The sequence below is a fragment of the Juglans microcarpa x Juglans regia genome, chromosome 7D (genome assembly GCF_004785595.1).
Source record: "Juglans microcarpa x Juglans regia isolate MS1-56 chromosome 7D, Jm3101_v1.0, whole genome shotgun sequence".
Lineage (NCBI taxonomy): Eukaryota > Viridiplantae > Streptophyta > Magnoliopsida > Fagales > Juglandaceae > Juglans > Juglans microcarpa x Juglans regia.
In genome coordinates this window covers 20,724,742-20,744,679 of record NC_054606.1, presented here as the reverse complement: position 1 = coordinate 20,744,679, position 19,938 = coordinate 20,724,742, and the positions used below count along the sequence as shown (strand labels likewise).

Sequence of the window (19,938 nt, the reverse complement as noted above, 5' to 3'; positions counted from 1 at the left end):
CTCGACAAGTAGCCTCGACCCCTTCAAAGGAAGGGTGGAGGGCGGGGACCGCCCTCGAACACCTAAACTAAATGAGATGGAACCGGAGGTCCCATATCCCTTATGAGTTTGGAACCAACAATCGACAAAGGGCCAAGGGGAGACCCCCACCCTGTCCACCTCCCTTCACAATGTGAAAAGGAATGAGAGAACAAACTATAATAACTATCTTTAAGATTAGGTCATAGATTGTTTCACACTACATATTTTTCTTTATGTTAACGAGAGTGAAAATCACATCTTTTGATTTGTAAACAAGTGACAAATGTTGATAATTATTTAGAGTTCATGATGTTGCAAAAAAAAAAAAAAAAGTGGTATTTTAGGGGGAATTAAATATAATTTTTTCCAAAGTATGATAAATATATATTTAAATAATTAAATCACATAAATAATATCCTAATTTTTTCAGAAATTATAGTAGACAGGGTAAATTAAATTACATTATTATTGGGTGCATTAACGTATATAGCCACTAGCCACCCATAACCCAAGTAACCGTGTTATTAAATTTTGCTATAAATAAATAAAAATAAAACGTGCAAGTAAATTTTCAGTTTCTACCGTTTTTCAGAGAAAACACAAATTAAATACTTCAATTCTACAATATCTATGTATTTTCTAATTAGAAGATCATGAATATTGTTATGATCATCTATTTGTATTTGTATAAAAAATATACAAAAAGGGAAAATTGAAACCTAGCTGATTCCAACCTCTACCACATTTGTATTTGTATTTATTTTTTATTTTTTTAATAAAATACGTGGCACTACATAATAGTGCCAAGTCAAGAAGGTGATCTGAGCAATAAGTTTCATACTATCACGTAACATTATTTTTAATTAAAACTTTAAAATACCAGGCATGCTTAGAATGCTTTAGTTTTTTTTTTTTTTTTTGTTTTTTAATAAACGAATGCTTTAGTTTTTAAGTTAAAAAAATAGTTTATTTTTAAATTAAATGGAGAGATCTTAGTTATTAAATTATTCGATGGTCAACTGTCATAACTGTAGTGAGGCGAATAGAAAATCAAAACCTGTAGATATATTTATTTATTATTAATATATATTTACGTTGCACAGTTTGGAAGATTAATGAATAATAATATTAATTAATTAAAGTTAAAACCGATTAAAATAAACAAACCATTTATATATAACTTCTTTCCCATTAATTACTAATTAACAGAATGCAAGGAAATTAAAAGGCAAAGATGATGATAATGACACAAATGGTGCTGCAAACCAGACCAGGCCTAACTTTCCTCCTTTTTTATGCCTTTTTAATTTCATTTTTTCACTTTCCATGTATATGTATTTATATGTATACGTATATACACCTCTCATGATATGAACTGGCATTTTAAAGGAAGGAAAGAAAAGGAAGGAAAGCTTGAAGATTTCAGCTTCTCTCTCTCTCTCTCAAAAGCTGCAGGCAGGGTTGCAACGCGTGAGAGAATCATATTTATTACCCATGGTCCTGTCAGGGACCTGGATTTCCATGCCTGCCTTCCATTTTTTTTTACCTCCAGTTGAGCTTTGTCTTTAGAAAAGAGAAAAAAGGGGAAAAATTAAAGAACCAAAGACAGTTCAAGGCAACAAAAAACCTTGTCAAACCTGCAAACCAAAAGAGAAAAGAACCATTTCTCCAAACCTCCAGATCTGTCTGTCTCTCTGTCCCCGGATTTATTTATTTTGCTTTCTTTCTTTCTTTTTTTACAATGAGAGACATAGTTTCTTGTTTCAGCGAGAACGCGGTAAGTGTGTCTCTTCCTTCATGTTCTAGCTACTCAAACATAGCCAGCACCAATCCAAGCCTAACCCCATCGGTGCAAAACTCTGTCACCTGTGTTTACAAAATCTCCCTCTCCACCCAAAAGCAAATCTTGATCACAGTCGCTTGGTGCGGGAACCATTCTTCTCAGGGCTTAAGCATAAGCTTTGGCGATGACCCTTCAACGCCACCCTTCAGACTCAACACGAATTCACGGTTATTTAGGAAGAAGAAAGGGAGCAAATTAATGGAATCCGATAATTCAAGCATCGAAGTTTTCTGGGATCTCTCCAATGCCAAGTATAGCGCAGGACCTGAACCTGTTGATGGCTTCTATGTGCTGGTCATGGTTGATTCAGAAATCGGCCTTGTTCTCGGAGACATGGCTGAAGAAGCTGTCGCCAAGAAATTCAAGACGAGTTCCGTTGCAAAAGTCTCTCTCATTTCCCGGCGGGAGCATTGCTCCGGAAATACTCTTTATTCAACCAAGGCTCAGTTTTGCGAAACCGGCATTGCACACGAGATTTTGATCAGATGCAGCGGAGAAAGTGAAGGGTCAAGGTCGCCGGTTTTATCGGTATGTATCGACAAGAAGACGGTGATTCGAGTAAAGAGGCTGCAATGGAATTTCAGAGGAAACCAGACGATTTTTGTGGACAATTTGCCGGTTGATCTGATGTGGGATGTGCATGATTGGTTCTTCAGACCTGCATCAGGAAGTAGTAGTACTGGATATGCAGTGTTCATGTTCAGGACGAGAAGTGGTTTGGATAGCAGGCTGTGGTTGGAGGAGAAGCTGGTGCAGAAAGAACAAGACAAGGTTGAATTCTCCTTGTTGATCTATGCCTGTAAGAGCCAATAAATTAAGAAATTTACTTGTTTTTGTTCATTCATGGTCTATGATTTTTATGTTTCAATTCTACTTTTGTTTCCCCTTCTCCTTTCTACTTGAAAGGAATAGATACTTAATTCTTTTGATCCTATGAGAAAACCAAATAAAATGTAGTTGCAGAAATATGTGAATTTCAGATGGAAGAATTAATTAGCTTCTTTTGATCTCTCTCTCTCTCTCTCCAACAACTAGAAAATTGGTGAATTGGGTTTCTTAGTTTTGTATGTAAAGGAGGAAAAAGAAGATGGGGAAGAAGAGTTTTTGAGGATTAATTTTGAAAGATATCAAATAAGATTTGTTCAAAGGGTTTTGCTATATATGCATCAACTACTATTCACCTCCACATTCCACGCCTGATAACTTTTTTTTTTTTTTTTTTTTTTTATAGAGTGTGAGGTGTGTACAGTGAATAGTAGCTGATGAAAAGAATTATTCTTGCTTAAATAGTACTGATTTGAAAGATGCCAATATTAGAGATTAGAAGAATTATTCTAAATAGTACTGATTTTGAAAGATGCCAATATTGGAGATTAGAAGAATTATTCTTGCTCAAATAGTACTGATTTTGAAAGATGCCAACATTGGAGATTGCTTTTAGCCTAAAAGCTAAAATAAAAAATGAGAACCTTTGACAATGATCAGTTGATTTTGAATCAGAAAAGACAATAATATCGGATTCCCTATTTTTTGGCCTTTTAGCCTTAAAAGAGAGTGTCTTGTATTAGGTTGTCTTCTTGCTTGAAAAATAATTTTCTTTGCAAACATATTATATGAACATGACAAGCCAATATGGCATTCATTATTTGAAAATTAATTAATGTTTTGGGGTTATCTAGAAGTACAAGTTAATTAATTACCTAATTAATTTGGTGGAGGCCGAATTAATCAAATTAATATTGCTCTCCATTTATATATATATATATATATTTTTTCTTCATAATTGGCCACTCAACCTTAATTTATATACTCTTTTGATTAATAAACCAAGATTTAGTTACACGAGGCCGGCTCAACCTTATATAAAAGTTTTAATTAAAAGTAATGTTAGATACAGTTTTAAAGTAAGTATACAAATCTCGCACACTTATTTTAAAAAAAAAATGAAATTTATTATTAAAAATTTAATTTTTTTTATATGGATTCAAATTTATCTAATTTTTTAACAGGAATGTTCACAGCTTGTACAAATCATCATTTCCCTTTAATTATTCAATAAAGCTAACTTAGAGCTAAATATATAATTAATGTAGTAATAGAATTCTTTAAGACTATTGTCCTGTCACTCAGAAACTCAGATCGAGAAATATTAATAATTTTTCAGAACTCATGACGTACATGAGAAATTGATTGTCCGCTTGTCAATTTTATGAGAATTATAGAATTTCATGCATTTAAGTAAATTACGGTCAATTTTCCTAAAGATTCCATCTTATAATTTCTCATGAGAAAAAGCATGGCTACCCTTCACGCGGGTTGTATTATTAACATTATCACTACTGAATAAATTAATATGTTTAAGACTGTATTATATCATGTATTTTAAATAATTGCATTCATATTTTTTTAATGTAATGTTTCCAAATATTGCGTATATCTAAGATTACTGTTTTATCTCCGGTCAGACTTATTGATATGATACATTTTAAGTGGTTTTATATATCAACTTTTTAAATGTGACCCACTAAAGATTACTATAAGAAAATTATTTATTTGCAGCCAGTTAATTCTAGTGAAATTACTATTTACAATTAAAATAAATTTATTTTGATCACAAATAGTCTTTTTGTCGCAAACAAATAGTCACAAATATCTATTTTTCTTGTAATAGATGTATCATATAGTGCTAGCAAATGTAAGTACGAATGGAAAAATGTAGGATATTGAAGTATATTTGAACAATAAAAATGTCAATTTTTAAGAATTTCATGCATATTCAATCCAAAAGAATTCTAGATTTAAAGAATCATTAATAACTCTTGAGATTTATAAAAATTTAATGGTAGATATCCAAATATACTAATTCGAGAGGGGTTAGTGGGTGTTAAAAATAAATATCATGACCAATTTAAAGATTGAATTCAATTATCCTATCTATTGTACGTAACAAATATCAAGATCACTGAAATATTAGAAAGTAATAGAACTAGATAATTTTCATTTTCATGAAGGGATACTTTATTTAAACATAATTTTCAAACCCCACAAGTGATCCACTCGATCTCTTCAACACACTGGCTTTGGAACCCTAACCTCATCTATAGCTTCACTCAAGAACAAATTCGTCCACTCCACTATAAGTACTCCAACAATTTTGATAAACTCATGACTAGAGCAATGAAAGAACACAACGATCTAAGAATCATGAGCTGGTGGTGGTCTTTGTATAAGAAGAGAAAATAGGACTAAACTTGTTGGAATCTCGACTAGATTAAGGTATGACGTGCGTCTGTCTCATAAGAGTCTCGCAAACTCTCAATTTCCATAATTTCTAATCAGATTCAACCGATATATTTATAACCTAATGCGACTAAATTTTGTTATTAAATATGCGAACACAAAATTCTTATATTAAGAATTTGAAATTCAAAACTATAAAGTACTATATAAGTTCAAAGCAAATCAATGAAAACGCTAGAAAATGATCATGAGAGCCATCATTAATTATTTTCAGAAAGCCTTTTATATAATTAGGCAGTATGAAGATTATTAATTCCGATCCCAGCCTGAAGCTTGGTTTAGGGTCAAGTCTAAGTTCCTCCAAATTGAATCATATTAAATAAAGAATGCTTCAATAAATTAGTGTGTACCATTTCTCGTCTCTCGCATGAGTCAACTCTATCCAAAGCCCCCCCCGGCCCCTTGCTTTACGTTCACGGTCCCCATTGTCTTTACAAAATCATTTCCATCCCCGGCCACAACCAAAAAACCAATGATGGCGCGTGTTTAATGGCCCCAATACAAAACCTTCCTCACCCACAGGTCATCCGATCCTAACCATCGAGTACTTCTAATTCGCCCTTTACTTAAATTTTGCTGTGTTTTAAAAGAATAGTCAAGAATAGATCAGAATAGTGGTGATCTCAGGTTATACCTGTCCAGAAAAACTCAAATCATTAATCATGTTACTTTCTACGATTTGAATCCCACTGTATTAATTAAATATTAGGATATAATATATGACTTATAGATAATATTGAATATACTGTAGTATTCATATATTAGAATACTAAAAAATTATTTGGATAACAATTCATGTTGAGATTAATTGTTGCACAAATGATGGGTTCATTAATTATTTGGATAACAGTCCTTCTATAGACAACCGCCTAGGGGAACCCCGCGGCATTGTGTCTGATGTGGCATATCAATGTCGTTGTTTGCATTTCACTTGAAGACAAAAGGTGTCAGTTGGCCTCTTTTTCCATTTTGCCCATCCCCACAAAAATTGCTCTTTTCACTTTGTCTTCAAATCTTTCTCATGCATCTTGCAAGTCCAACGAAAATAGGTTTTAACGTAGCACCACCACTCCACCGTAGACCAGTAGGCTCGCCACTGCCCAGCTCATGCAGCACCTTGCACCAGACCATGTAAACAACAATGCAAGCACCACGGCAATTCCACACGGCACATCCTCCACACGTACAACCTGCACCATCTTGCCGAAGCCAACCCTCATGTAAAACATGCAAACCGTAGGCCCACGTCCGCGGCATGCATGCTGCACCTCCACGTCGTCACAATTGGCAAGCTTTAAGCCGTAGCCCATGGAACCCCATGCACAACAGCACAGCCAGTCCCACCTCCAAGCCGCGTCCTCACTGCTGCACGTGAACCCAGCAAATCGTGAACCAAGCACCTCCACTCCGTCACTCCTGCACCATCAACACACACATACGACCTCCACCTCACGACACAACAACCAAGCTACGTGAAGAAACTTCCCTCACACGGTAGAAGCCACCAACGCTACCACCGTTTGCCACCCTCTGAAACTTCCCTCGCAAACTCATCACGGTGAGCCCCTGTTTTAGCCCCCAAAAAATAGAGGATTTTCATGAGCCACAGCCAGCCAGCCACGGCGCCAACTCTCTCTCTCCGCGTAGTCGTTACCTGCCCAGAAAATGCCGGCCGTCGCACCCACTCCCTTAGGTTAGCTGCTGCCGTTGCACCCTACCTCCTCTCCCTCTATGTTACTCTTGGTTTTTCTAGCTTTTTATTCCTCTTTATTTCTTCTCTAATTTTTGGGTATGAGCTATTGTTTGCTTTGTGGGTTCTGGAAAACGAAAGAACTCAGAAATGATTGGAAGAAATGGGGGGAATCGCAAAATTGTGACTTCTCAAAACCGTGGCTCAGTGGCTTCACAGAGAAGACAAAGACAGTGACTTCGCAGAACCGTGGGTGGAGACCACGAAGAGTGATTGTGGAGAAGACGAAGACTGGGCTGCGGGGGGCTCGGCTTCATGGGGCGGCGACTTCGTAGAGGACGATGGGGCTTCGTGGATGTAGAAGAGAAAGATATGAAGACAGAGTGAAAAGCAGTTTTTGTGGGGATGGGCAAAATGTGAAAGGAGGCCAATCGACCCCTTTTGTCTTCGAGGGAAATGCAAACGACGACGTTGCACATGCCACATCGGACATGATGCCGCGGGGATTCCCCAAGGGCGGTTGCGAGTATCATTTTTCTAAATATTAGGATATAATATATGACTAAGAGCACTCTCTTTGGATTAGTTAAAAGTTAAATCCATTGAGTATTTAGCTATTACAATAGAGAGCAAAATATGCTCACAATGGATTAGTTAAATTCCAAATATTTAGAATTTAGCTACAGTGACTTTCAAAAGTTTTTCTAAATTTGAAAGTTACTGTACATACATCAAATACATATTTTATTAATTATTTATCTCTTTCATTTTCTTTCTATCACATATTTTATCACAATTGGTATATTAATATGAGTTAGTGATATATTAATTTAATAAGAATATGATTATTAATTAATATATAATAGGTAGAATAGTAAAATATGATAAAATTAAATAAATTAAAAAAATTAAATATTTTTGAAATTATTAATTATTCATTACTATATAATAAATTAATAATGAGATCTCTATAAAAAAAATTAACGGACTACTATAAACATCGGAGGATTGGATGTCTAGCTCTATAAAGAAAGAGTACTACTTCTCTACCATTTCGGACGATGATTGGCTTACCTTCTCCTAGATCTCTACAGGCACGATATCTTCTTCAACCTTCCTCCAACCCTATTTTCTCCATTGTATTGAGAACTATAGGAGTCCATGATAAACCATGAAATCATTCAATATAATGAATTTTGCTCCCAAATGACCCATACTCGATCTAATAGCTACTAACGAGTATCATGTGCATTGAATAACTATTAGATTGAGTTGAACCTTGAAGCTAGTGGCTATAAGGAAATTATGACACAAATAAGGTTTTGAACTCTATGGGCTTATTAAAACTTGATGGGGGCAAAACCCGCAACATAGCCCAAAATGAAAAGGCCCCATTATTAGCTGGGATGGTAATTCGTGTTTGTGGATTGTATTTGTGTTGTGTCAAATCATGAATATTCAATTTGAATAGGATTTGTTTAATTAAACATGCTTGACTTAAAATCCTAACACGACTTATATAAATAAGCGTAATATGACACGACCCACATATTCTTTTAATAATCAATTAAAATTAAGTTAACATGACATGATTGGGATATGAACCACGTTCTTGCAACAGGGGAATTTGAAGAGCTGATTTGGAGTCTGTGCTCTAATCGACTGGGTATGAGAAATATGGTTGGGATGAATTGGAGAGGAAGAGTGGATTGCTGGCATCGACTTGCTAGAGGGTCAACACAAAAGGGCTAATTATTTGGTATTATTCCATTTGTCATTACTTGGAGATTATGGTGGCGACGGTGCAAGGCCAGGATGGAAGGGATTTTCAAATCAGCAACATCAGTGTGGTGTTCTATCTTACGTTGGATTTCTTGGATTGCATTGAGGTTCAAGGAATCCAAAGCTTTAAGTAGGCGTGATGAGGAAATATTGAGGGACTTGCAGTTGCCGATTAAAGCTCCAGTACCGATGGTGATGCAGCAGGTACGTTGGTCAAGGCCAAAAGAGGGTTGGTTTAAATTAAACGTGGACGGTAGTGCGTTTGGTAATCTGGGACCTTCAGGTGTGGGTGGCGTAATTCGAAATGATCAAGGTGAGTTTGTGTGTGGTTTTGCAAATTTCATAGGCCAGAAGTCTAATAATACGGCGGAAATGTTGGGTTTATTGTATGGATTACGTTATATTTGTGACTTGGGTATTCGGGAGGTGGAAATTGAAATGGATTCTATGATAGTAATTAATTGGATACATGCAAAAATATGTGGGTTGTGGTATTTGGAGAATTTTTGGGATGAATTAATGCAATTACTTGAAGGGATTAATTTTACTGTGAATCATTCTTTTAGAAAGACCAATGCGGCGGTGGATGGATTGGCTCGTAGTGAAGCAAAGGGTAGTAATGAAGTATGGCTTTCACTTTCAGATTTACCTTCGGCGATTAAAGGTATTATTAGATTGGAAAAGATAGGTTGTCCTTATTTGAGGATGGTTCATTTAGAAGTATAGATTTTTTCTTTCGATTATCATTTTTTCTGAGTTTTAGGCCAGGGTTCGGATTTGTTTATTTATTTGATTCATCAGGTGTAAAGTTGTTTCAACGGTATTCCTTCGTTATAAGTGAGAGTTTTATGAATAAATTTAGGTCAGGGCCACTCGTAGACATGTGGTCTTGTCTCTTTTTTTTTTTAGAGTTAACCCGGTATGACTCGTTTCATATAAATGAATTCAATTGATCCGCATTACCCTTTTGACCTAATTAACATAAACTCACATGAAAATTAATATATAGAATTTTTAATAACCACATTATAGTTGATAACTTGATATTTCCAAAAGATAAGATTACATTTCAACGAGAAATGTCAGTAATATTGAGATATTAACATATAATAATACTAATATTACAATCCTAACAATATCAAATATAATCATATTGTAATTGTAATCTTCAAATAAAATTTAAAGAGATTATACGGTTTGACCCGCTATTGACTTGCTTATTAATCATTTCTAATCAGGTCGATTTGTTTGACTAGAGTCCATTATATCAACACAAGCCTGCTTACTTTATGTTGTGTTTGTATTCAATTCATGGGTCATATCACATGCTACGATCCTTAATTATTAGAGCTCAAATCTAGACGGATAAGGGCGTTGAATATGATAAATAGTCGAGTAACAGTCTTAGGACATCCCACCATCCTGCCATGACACATTCCTAGTGCTAGAAATCTAGGCAACCAATGCCGCTAGGGCAGGAGCCCGCCTTTTCACCTTGGGCAAGTGCCTGCCTCTTCGCGTTGGGTAGGTGCTCGCCACCACATCAACGGTAGGTGCCCACTATTTTTCCTGGGTTACCTCCACCTTGCCTAGGGTAGGAACCCTAATCTATTGGCGATATTGGAAGGGAGGACTTAAGGATCAGTTGCTTTTAAACGAGTAAGGAACGAACTTTAAGAGATGAGACAATAAAATTAAGAAATGACCATACTGATCATTCAATGAACAAAACATAAAGAATGTGAGCATTAAATGAAGGGTATGCTTGCTCCAAAATATGGGCGACCAAATGCCGGTATGGGTGGGTAGCAGGGGCCCGTACCTCGCTACCTCGTCACTGTCCAGCAGGGAGAAGGACCAGCTGAGGCAGGGGGCGGGATGACCCCAGCGGGATGGGCTCCACCCCCGCTCCGCTCCACATAAATAAAAAATATTTTTTTATATTTTTATATATAAATAAATATATTATATATAGATATATATAATTTATTAAAATTTGAAATTGTATTCAAGTTACTAACTCCCCAAGTGAGAAAGCATTTAACGTTATCCTCTTGATGCTTGATGTTATCCTCTTCATGTCAGGCATCACAAGGATTCAGGAATAATTTCCTTTCGACCCCTCCACTAATAGGTTGCCTATAGATAGCACCATCCATCAGGTAAATAGGGAGCCGTTTGGTTTTTTAGAGAGCTTACTAATTATGACCTTCAAAAGATTTCACTCTTCGGAGTGTTTCAAGCTCGCCTAGCCCGGCTAAGTTAGATTACAGGGTCATCGAAGAAGATCGAACAAGGAGATCACTTGGTGGAACTCGAAAACTGTACCAAGAGTTATTAAAACCTATGAACTTGCCTCTTGAACTCTACCATTAAGATTGAATATATATATATATATATATATATATATATATATATATATATTATGGTGTTAAACACTAGTTTAATACCATAAATCGTAATTTTTACAAATACTATGGCTTATGTAATCGATTTTGTTAGTAAATTATTGAAAAACAGTCATTATTTTTGTATTTTGCTTTTAAAATTCTCCTGTAATGAATTTGTAAATAAACATTTTTCTCCATTATATGATGCACAGGGTACCGATCCCTATCATAATAATTATATATGATTCATCATGCATGATTTGGTTTCTAAATGGTTTAAAGATTTTCAACACAAAACTTCCTAAAGTTCAGTCGCATATATCTTATCGAAAGTGCTCAGACAGAGACTTGAATATGTATTTTCTCGATCCTTGACTGCAAGAATATTCAAGAGAAGGTTGGTTTTTCTGCATAATATTGGGATACAAGCACCGGCGGTCGGTCAAGTACTGATCATTACATTCCAGATTGTACGTAGGTACTGCATCAGGGCCTAATCTTTGGAGTCAGGGCCACCACTCTCAGTTTTGGTAATTACGATGATTATTAAAGTCTTATTCCTTTAGGACCACTTCCCTTTTGAAATTTGGAACTACCATAAATATTTAATTAATTCTCTTCCTCGTTTCTCGTGACTTTATTTCATTTTCGGGAGTAAGCTTTAAGCCAGCCAGCTAAAAAACGGGAAATAAAACATAAACACTTTAGATTCTTTACGAAGCACTATGATCAAGGCCATCAATATCTTTTATAATATATGTGTATTAATTATGTTGTAAAATAAGCATGCATGATTCATATTAATCATGAGGGGAAGAGTGAAACCCAATTAAATAATCAAGAAGGGCTTCATTAAGGGAATTAAACACATGATCATGTGTAGATATGACCATCTTAGATCAGATGTATTGTGGATTAAACAGAACAGAATTGACTGGACGGTAAAGTTGTGAAAATCTCACTTTCTAAAACAAGACGATGATCAAAGTACCCCATTATACAGTTGTTCAAAATTTTAAGTTTGTTAAATAACTTCAGCTTTGGGGTCGGTTCATGCATGCGCGCCTTCATGCATAGATGTACTAATTAATGGTAATCATTTATCAATGAATTAGTAATCAATCTTGTCATCATGTTTTTCCTTCTCCTTTTACCTTCCGATATATTTCTCCAAATCTATTTGGCAAACAAGAACTGATCCCAAAAAGCTATCCTGCATGATATATATATATATATAGGTCCTTTCAAATATGTGTTGTTCCCTCTCTTCTCGCCGGGTCAAAAACAAACATCAAGAAAATCATTCAAAGTTGAATTTAAGAACCGATGGAAGTTCACCAACTATGGCGTAAGCAATTAAAATAATTTAAGTTGGATTAGGTTGACAGAAGAGAGAAAAACAGGTCGACACTTTGACAAATTCAAGCACGTACTGCATGATTGAGCTTTCTTCCTTACTGTTTAGTTTCTTTATCCAGCCCTTTCCTGCCAATCATCAACAACCATCTGCAAATACGCTTTCACTATTTGATGCTGACTCTCGAAAAGAGCTTATTATGATCACTTAATCAACTTCATTTGATTTGATAGTGTTCATTTAGTATAAATTTTTAGATATATTGATCATTTTATATTACGGTAATGATAGATACAATTTTAGGATATGTAAGTTCTATGTATTTCCTTTAAAAAATAAATTTTTGATGTGGATTTCAAATTCACCTACTTTTTCAAAAAGTGTACAGGATCGTAAATATAATTTCTCATTATACATTCACTTGAAATATAGAGAATTTATATTATTTTTCAGGGCATTATCTGTTCTTGTAGTTTATGAAGACATGAAGACATGTTGGTTATTTGTTGTTGTAGTTTATGAAGACATGTCTATTTATTAAATTAAAAGTTTCAAATAAATAAAAGAGATACAAACACTTAAACTCTTAAATTCGAATAAATATTTTTTAATAAATGTATTGGTTGCAATCAACGAGGGAGAGGAAAGGAGGACCAATAGAGCATTAAATTGGGCCGAAGTGACCCAGAATATAGGCTGAGAGGGAATAGGGAAACATATTGGCTATCGCGTTTATAGTATTGAAAAAACAGCAACACATGCAGGCCCATACCTAAAACACATTGACAAAAAAAGTGGTCCAGAGAAAGGGTAAGGCCCATATGCTGTTTGGAGTAGCATTCATCCCCATTCCAGTGCCTCAATAAACGACAGTGGTGCACTGCAATGGTTACTGATTATTTTCTTTTGTGTCCGTATCACCACTCTACCCTATGAATACAACATACTAGCCAGTAGCTATGGACTCTCTTGTCGACCCGCCCACCAAACCCTCCCAAACCAACCCATTTATGAGAGGGCCAAGCCGAAACTCCTCCCCTCCCTCCCTCCCTCCTCCTATCATTGGAGTCTTTGTTCTCTAGTATGTTCTAACCAAGAAGATTGAGAACTAGGACATTTGATTTTATATTAACAGCCATTAAAGATACACTAGGCATTCTTCCGCCACTTTTTAATGCAACTCAATAGTTTACCATTACAAGAATATTGGATTTTTACGATCAACTTTTTTCTATGTCTAGAGAAATCAATAATAACACTACTTATTTTTTGCGGCCAACTTATCCTTGTCACAACTATTTGTCGCTAATGGTGTGATTCGGTGATGTGAACAGTTTTAAGTCCTTTTCAGACTTTTATGATCGCCGCAAAAATTGTAAGTATTTTTTTACGAGATATCTGGTCTATCGCTGCATACATGTTACCATAATCCACTCAACATGTTGGCTTGATCCCTTCTTCTGCACATAAGTCCAAACCAATACTTTCCTTGTTAGACAAATTATACTTCTATGTACAACAAATATGTAGTTGTAGTTTATTTGTATATCTTCATTAGCTGACCTTTGTAATTCTTAGAAGGAAAATACCAACAAACAAGAGTGTCCTAATTGCAGGAGATCCAGTTGGTTGTCTACCGCACCTAAGCAATGACCAATACCCCAACCAATACAATCATAACTAAAGCTAAATACAACAGACACAAACCAAACCTGTAATTCAAAGGGGTAGGGAATTTGACGTTGGTTATGTTTGGCATTACCATCCTCAAGCAAGTCAAAGTTGATCCCTTTGTTGTATGTGCTATTTCTTTTTTTAAAAAGGCAACTAGGTATTACAAATATAGGAGTAGAAGAAGAATGCTTTTGTATACATTTCTTGGCAAAGGTTGATGAGCATGTAATAAGTTGAATTTAGATTGCCTACATAAGCATGTTAATCTTTGAAATTATTCTTGTTTTCAGATAAGTATAATGACTTTATGAATGCACCTTAGCTACTCAAGGGCAAACTTGATTGTCAGATATGGTGCAAAGTATAAAAGGAGGAGTACGTGGATGAGGGGGAGGCTTCAAGGGCTTTATGCATAGGAATTTATACAATACTCACAATCACCACTAATGTATGGACCAAGACTAAGAGATGACAACCCCTCCTCATCGGATGACTCAACCCAACCACCAGATGTGGTAGTTGAAACCGAGTTTCCAGATTCGATGGAGACGATGGGTAGATAAAGATTCATTTAATATTGCATGATACTAAGGCTACGTTTGGATAGTGAGAATACCTGAGCAGTGTTGAGAATGTTTGTAAATAGTAGTAAAAAAATAATGAAAAAGTAATAATAAAATATTAAAAAGTAGGTGAAAAGTAATGAATAGTAGAAAAGTAGGTAAAAAGTAATAATAAAGTAAATAATAGTAGTGAGAGTACCTCAAGTACTCTCACTTGCCAAACACACCCTAAATCTTATAAAATATCCACTATATTTTTCTCCTATATATCCAACGTGCTACATGGTGTGCAAGTATATTTAGTGGAAGGGTCATATGGATGGTGAAACATCATGCTTACATGAGTTACCAACATTGAAATGATGTGCCCGAAATTGAAGAGGAGGAGCTATGTAATCGCGTCCGAGTAAGGAAGACATTAATCATGCAATCCAGGGTTTTCATGTGTAATTCCATTACCTAACTCATACTAATTTTTGTTTATTTCTATTTTGTTTAGGATGATTTCCTCATATAATGAGAAAAGAAAAACCATCAAAAGACAATTACGGACTAACTATGAAGGAGATTCAACTCTTTTCACTAAGACTTACATAAAATCTACATTGGTTATAGAAGTCATAAAATAACATTAACAAGAGGCACCGAGTTGGTGGATGAAATGGGTTGGAGAAAATTATGCATAGATGGGAGAGTAAAGAGTTCAAGGTAATGACATGAGCTTGTTTTAATCTAATTTTACTTTTTAGTGCATTGCTAAATACAAGGCAGCAATTGGCCAAGTAACGGAATTTGTCATTAAAATGTCATTAGACATGATAATTTTGATTAAATTGTGTTGCATTAATATTTTGGACCAAACCTTATCATTGCAAAGCAAGGAAAATAGGGAACAACAATTTACTGACCATACAGCTAGTAGGAATTCGTCTGTTCGATTACTGGAAGAGAAGGTACAATTATGTGCTTGTTCCATTTAAGTAATGACAATATCATAATGACTTGGGGTTGGTATATATTCTGAAACCTCTATAGTTGGTCCTATAAGTGACTTTTGTTATTGGATGTTGCAGCGAGAGAGTGTCATAAATCTGATTATTTTTTTTAAAGAGTCCTAATGGTCGAGGAAGAAGGGGAAGTTTGTGATAGACCTGACTGAAGATATCTATGTTAGTAACATTAAACATTGAAAGAAGTTGCATGCTATTTTTGTTGTAATTAATTGAGTCATGGTTATCTATGTATCCAGGGCGTTGTAATCTAATGATTGAAATTGAATTTTTTATTATTATGGAAGAACCAAATGGTAGAGAAGCTGAATACAATGGAACTGGAAGCTCCAACTAAGGAGGAGGCGGTGATCATCTTCAGGGAGGTTCTCGGCAAAAGACCGGGATATGCAAGTGGTTTGGGTGAGATGGTGATGGCTGAATAATCAGGAACAACACAAAGTGGTGAAAATGCAGGTGTATTATTACATGATGCACAATATTACAAGACCCAACTTGAGGAACTAAAAGTAAGTGTTCGAAAAATTCTGGAAAATCAAGTTGAGTTTGATAAATTCATGATGTACTCGATGTCCTAGTAGTAATTCCAGGAAGAGTTTCCTAGGGAGACTCAAGGAGCTGACTAACTTTGATAGACATAATTTTTTGGGCTTCATTGAATTTTGATGAGATGCAACAGGATATTACATTTTGGTGGTTGACATGATATATTATGTGAGTAGGTTTTTGGATTCATGGTTTGGTGCACTCAAGATCTTAAAAGATAGATAACCGATTATTAGCATTTTTGGTTGTGTGACGAGGGTGCGGTGATACAACTTGGAATTGAATAACATGAGGGCAATGTTGTTTTTTTTTTTTTTTTTTTTTTTTTAATTAGAGGTTGGATATTTCATTTTTGGTTCAACTTTATTGGGAATGTGAAGAATGACACTTCTGTTGCAAAGAGCTTTTCTAAAACTCTTATTGCTTAGTAGCCATGGAGCATTGAAGACTAACTGTATTTAGCATAGTGCTTGGGCAGCTACATGCATTTTAGTTGTTGTGGGGCCACACAAGATAAACAAGTACATCTCCAATTCTAATTACTTCGTATGTATAATAAATTGCAATGATGATTAATATTTTGGGCTGGTTAATTATAAAAACTACATATATGGTCTGCTGGCTATTTATTATTGGTATATAATAATGGGTAGATCAGTACATGTTGTAAATTGGTGGGTTAAGATATTACAATCAGCTTTGAATACTACTTTGAGGCAAGACTACTCTAAAAGATTATTGTAGATTACAATGATATATAGATAAGTGATGCAAGTTGGTGTTATTAGAAATAAATGCAGAAAAATGCACCAAAGTAATCACCAAGTTTATGAGTGATCGAAAAGATATGAAATCTAAGGTTCTTGGGCAAATTCTAACCATACTTCAATAAAAAAGACGACTCAAAAGTAGTCTGGCACATATGTAGAGTGCATAACACCTACTGAAGTTGTCTGTATGATATATACCATAGAGCTTGTGCACAAGAACAAAAGAAGTCAGATTTGGAGTGTGTTTAGTTACATTCTATGTATATATGTTGGTACTTTAGTTGACTCACATGTATGTAAAAAAAAGCACTTCTCAACAGCTTTATGTGCCTATATAGATGAGATTGACTCTAAAAAAAAACTAGTACTATATTTTTAGTTGATATGGGATCTGTGTACATATTTTGATTTTTTTACTAAGCCCATATATATTGTTAAGAAAGAAAAGGAGACGTGTTTGAATAACTCAACAATATATTTTTTGTATTGTACTTTGTACAAATTATATAGATGTACAATGAAACTAAGTAAGGAAATTTACAAATAAGGAAAACATTATTGTGTAACGTATGCCTAGAAATGAGTAATCTCTGATTTGGTGTAATCCCTGATTTGGTGCAAGATATGATTCTGTCAATATATATAATGATTGGTATGTAGCATTGTGTTTACAATAGTAGCCAAAGTATTCCACTACCCATGATTAGGGGTAAATCAAACAATTTAACGAGATTCTTACTCATGAGCTTACTTTGGAAATCTCGCCAGAATTGTTCAATATGAGATTTTGATAATCAAATGATTTGAGGTTCATGAATTTTTAATGATCAATTTGACAGTTTGTAAAAATAAAATCGAAACATTAATATTTATTTAAGCTATTTTTTGGATTTCTTATATTCCTAAAATGCAAATTATTTTCAGTATGTTTCCCGACTAGAAATTCAATGCTAGAAAATAACTCATTTGCGGCAAGGTGATATCATTGATTTTTTTTTTTTTTTTTTGCCATCAATTTGCGGTGGCTCCTTAATATTTGCTTTGATTGCTGGAAAAACATATCATGCATTATTAACAACTACCGTCCAAAATATTTGTGACGCCAAGGCAATTGATACAAATGAAGACATGTTTTTTGTTGCCATTTTAACTTGTAATTGAGACAAGCTAGAGCACCGCAAAAGATAGTCCATTTGCGTCAACAAAATACATTTGCGACGACATACAACACTAAAACCTGGTTGGAAATAGAGTTTTTTCCACCATATTCCACGACTTTTGCATCGTTCTTGTCCTCCTTTAAAAATGACAAATTACATTGCAAATGTCGACATATTTTGAGACGTTTTAATTTTATTTTGCTATGAAAATTTTTTCTGACAAAATAGTTGCGGCGATGGAGAATGGATACTTTAGATTTGGTCTTTAGAGATTTGTTATTTAGATTAGACCATGTCAGTCACGGAAGTGTCTGATAAGCTATTAACGTTTGTAACTGACTTTTTAAAATTAAAGTTATATGTTATTTATGAATAAAATGTGATTTATTTATTAAAAATAAAAAAAAGAATTTTTCTTCAATTTAGCGAAGCTGTCAATTTTTTGGACTCCACAAAAATCCACTAATAAAGGTCGCCCTTCTCTTGAATTTTGGGCCATGAAAGCACTAGAGTGGATCCTACGGTTCAATTCAAAAGGGTATTTTTTTTTTTTTTGGGGGCCAGTTGTTGGGATCTCCAACCCTCTGTCTTTTATTTTGAATGTTTTATAATATTATTCGTTTGATAAAATAAAAAAACTAATATATTGATTCACATTGACATAAGAGTACTCCAAAAAGATTATGCCAAGACATATATAAAAAAATAAAATATAAAACTAAAGAACTTAAAAGTTTGACCGTTAAACAATGAAAGCCATTCTGTTTTAAAATCAAGAAAATAGTATTATACAAAAAGAAAAATTCATCTTAGCTACTATTTATCGCTCAACGTGACCCCCGCATGCATGAAAAACATTCTCATATCTTATTAAAAATACCTTTACACTTTATTGAAAAACTCTAAGTATGGGATTGAAAGTAAATAGTGATTAATACATAGTAAATTTTTTATAAAAAACACAAAACATTTTATACATGAAAATTTAACACAAAATTAAAAATAGTTGATCAATCAATTAAAAAATGTTGATCAATCCGACCCTCTCCATCCCCAGACGTCGCTGGAGTGGACATGAGAATAATCGGATAATCGGATATTTGGGACAAAAAAAAATCCCATTCGGGACATTTTTTGGGTCCCCAAGCATTTCTCATCGGATATTTGGGGGCCACAAGGGAGAGAGATCAGAGGATCTTCCTCTCCCACGATGTTCGATCTTGAATATATTCTTGTCGTTTTATGCTTCTTAAGCGTATTTTCCATTTCTAAACATTTTTTCATTTTTTCTTATATTTTTAAGGTTTATTTTTAATTCTGAATCCGTGATAATGGTTTCTAATTAGAGCGGTATTACTCTGACACTCGTGTAATACTGTTTGGTATTACCGTTAGTTGTAAAAATAATTTTTTTTATTTATATTTTTTTAATATATTTAAATATTTTTAAAAATAAAAAAATACATCAATACATTTAAAATTATTTTCTTTATCATTCGATAAAAAAATAAAAATAAAAATCATCGAGTATTAAATCGAACAAAGCTGCAATATATTGCTGTTTAACAGCACATGAGAATGCATGCATGGTGGATGAGCTTTGTTAATGATGATCTGCTTGGTGACATTTTCATGCTCGCAAGATCCAAGGCACGAGTTTCGAACATCTTTATTGCATCGGATACCTGCAGAGAATCACCCATGATCTTATTCATCTTCTTGGCAGTTTATGGATCGAAGTTGTCTTAAGGGTAACGGATATTAGCAAAATGCCAGCGCCATGAATGTTGTCTGAGGTTAGATGTTTGGGCTGTAATTCCCCTATTGAATAA

The 19,938-nt window shown here is 34.5% G+C and overlaps 1 protein-coding gene across 1 annotated transcript; it reads left to right on the top strand.

The window, feature by feature from the left end:
• Positions 1–1,397: 1,397 nt before the first annotated feature.
• On the top strand, positions 1,398–2,732 carry LOC121238261. Its single transcript, XM_041135091.1, has one exon. It carries the CDS (start codon positions 1,763–1,765, stop codon positions 2,675–2,677), a length of 915 nt encoding a protein of 304 aa, XP_040991025.1. The 5' UTR covers positions 1,398–1,762; the 3' UTR covers positions 2,678–2,732.
• The last annotated feature ends 17,206 nt before the right edge of the window (positions 2,733–19,938 follow it).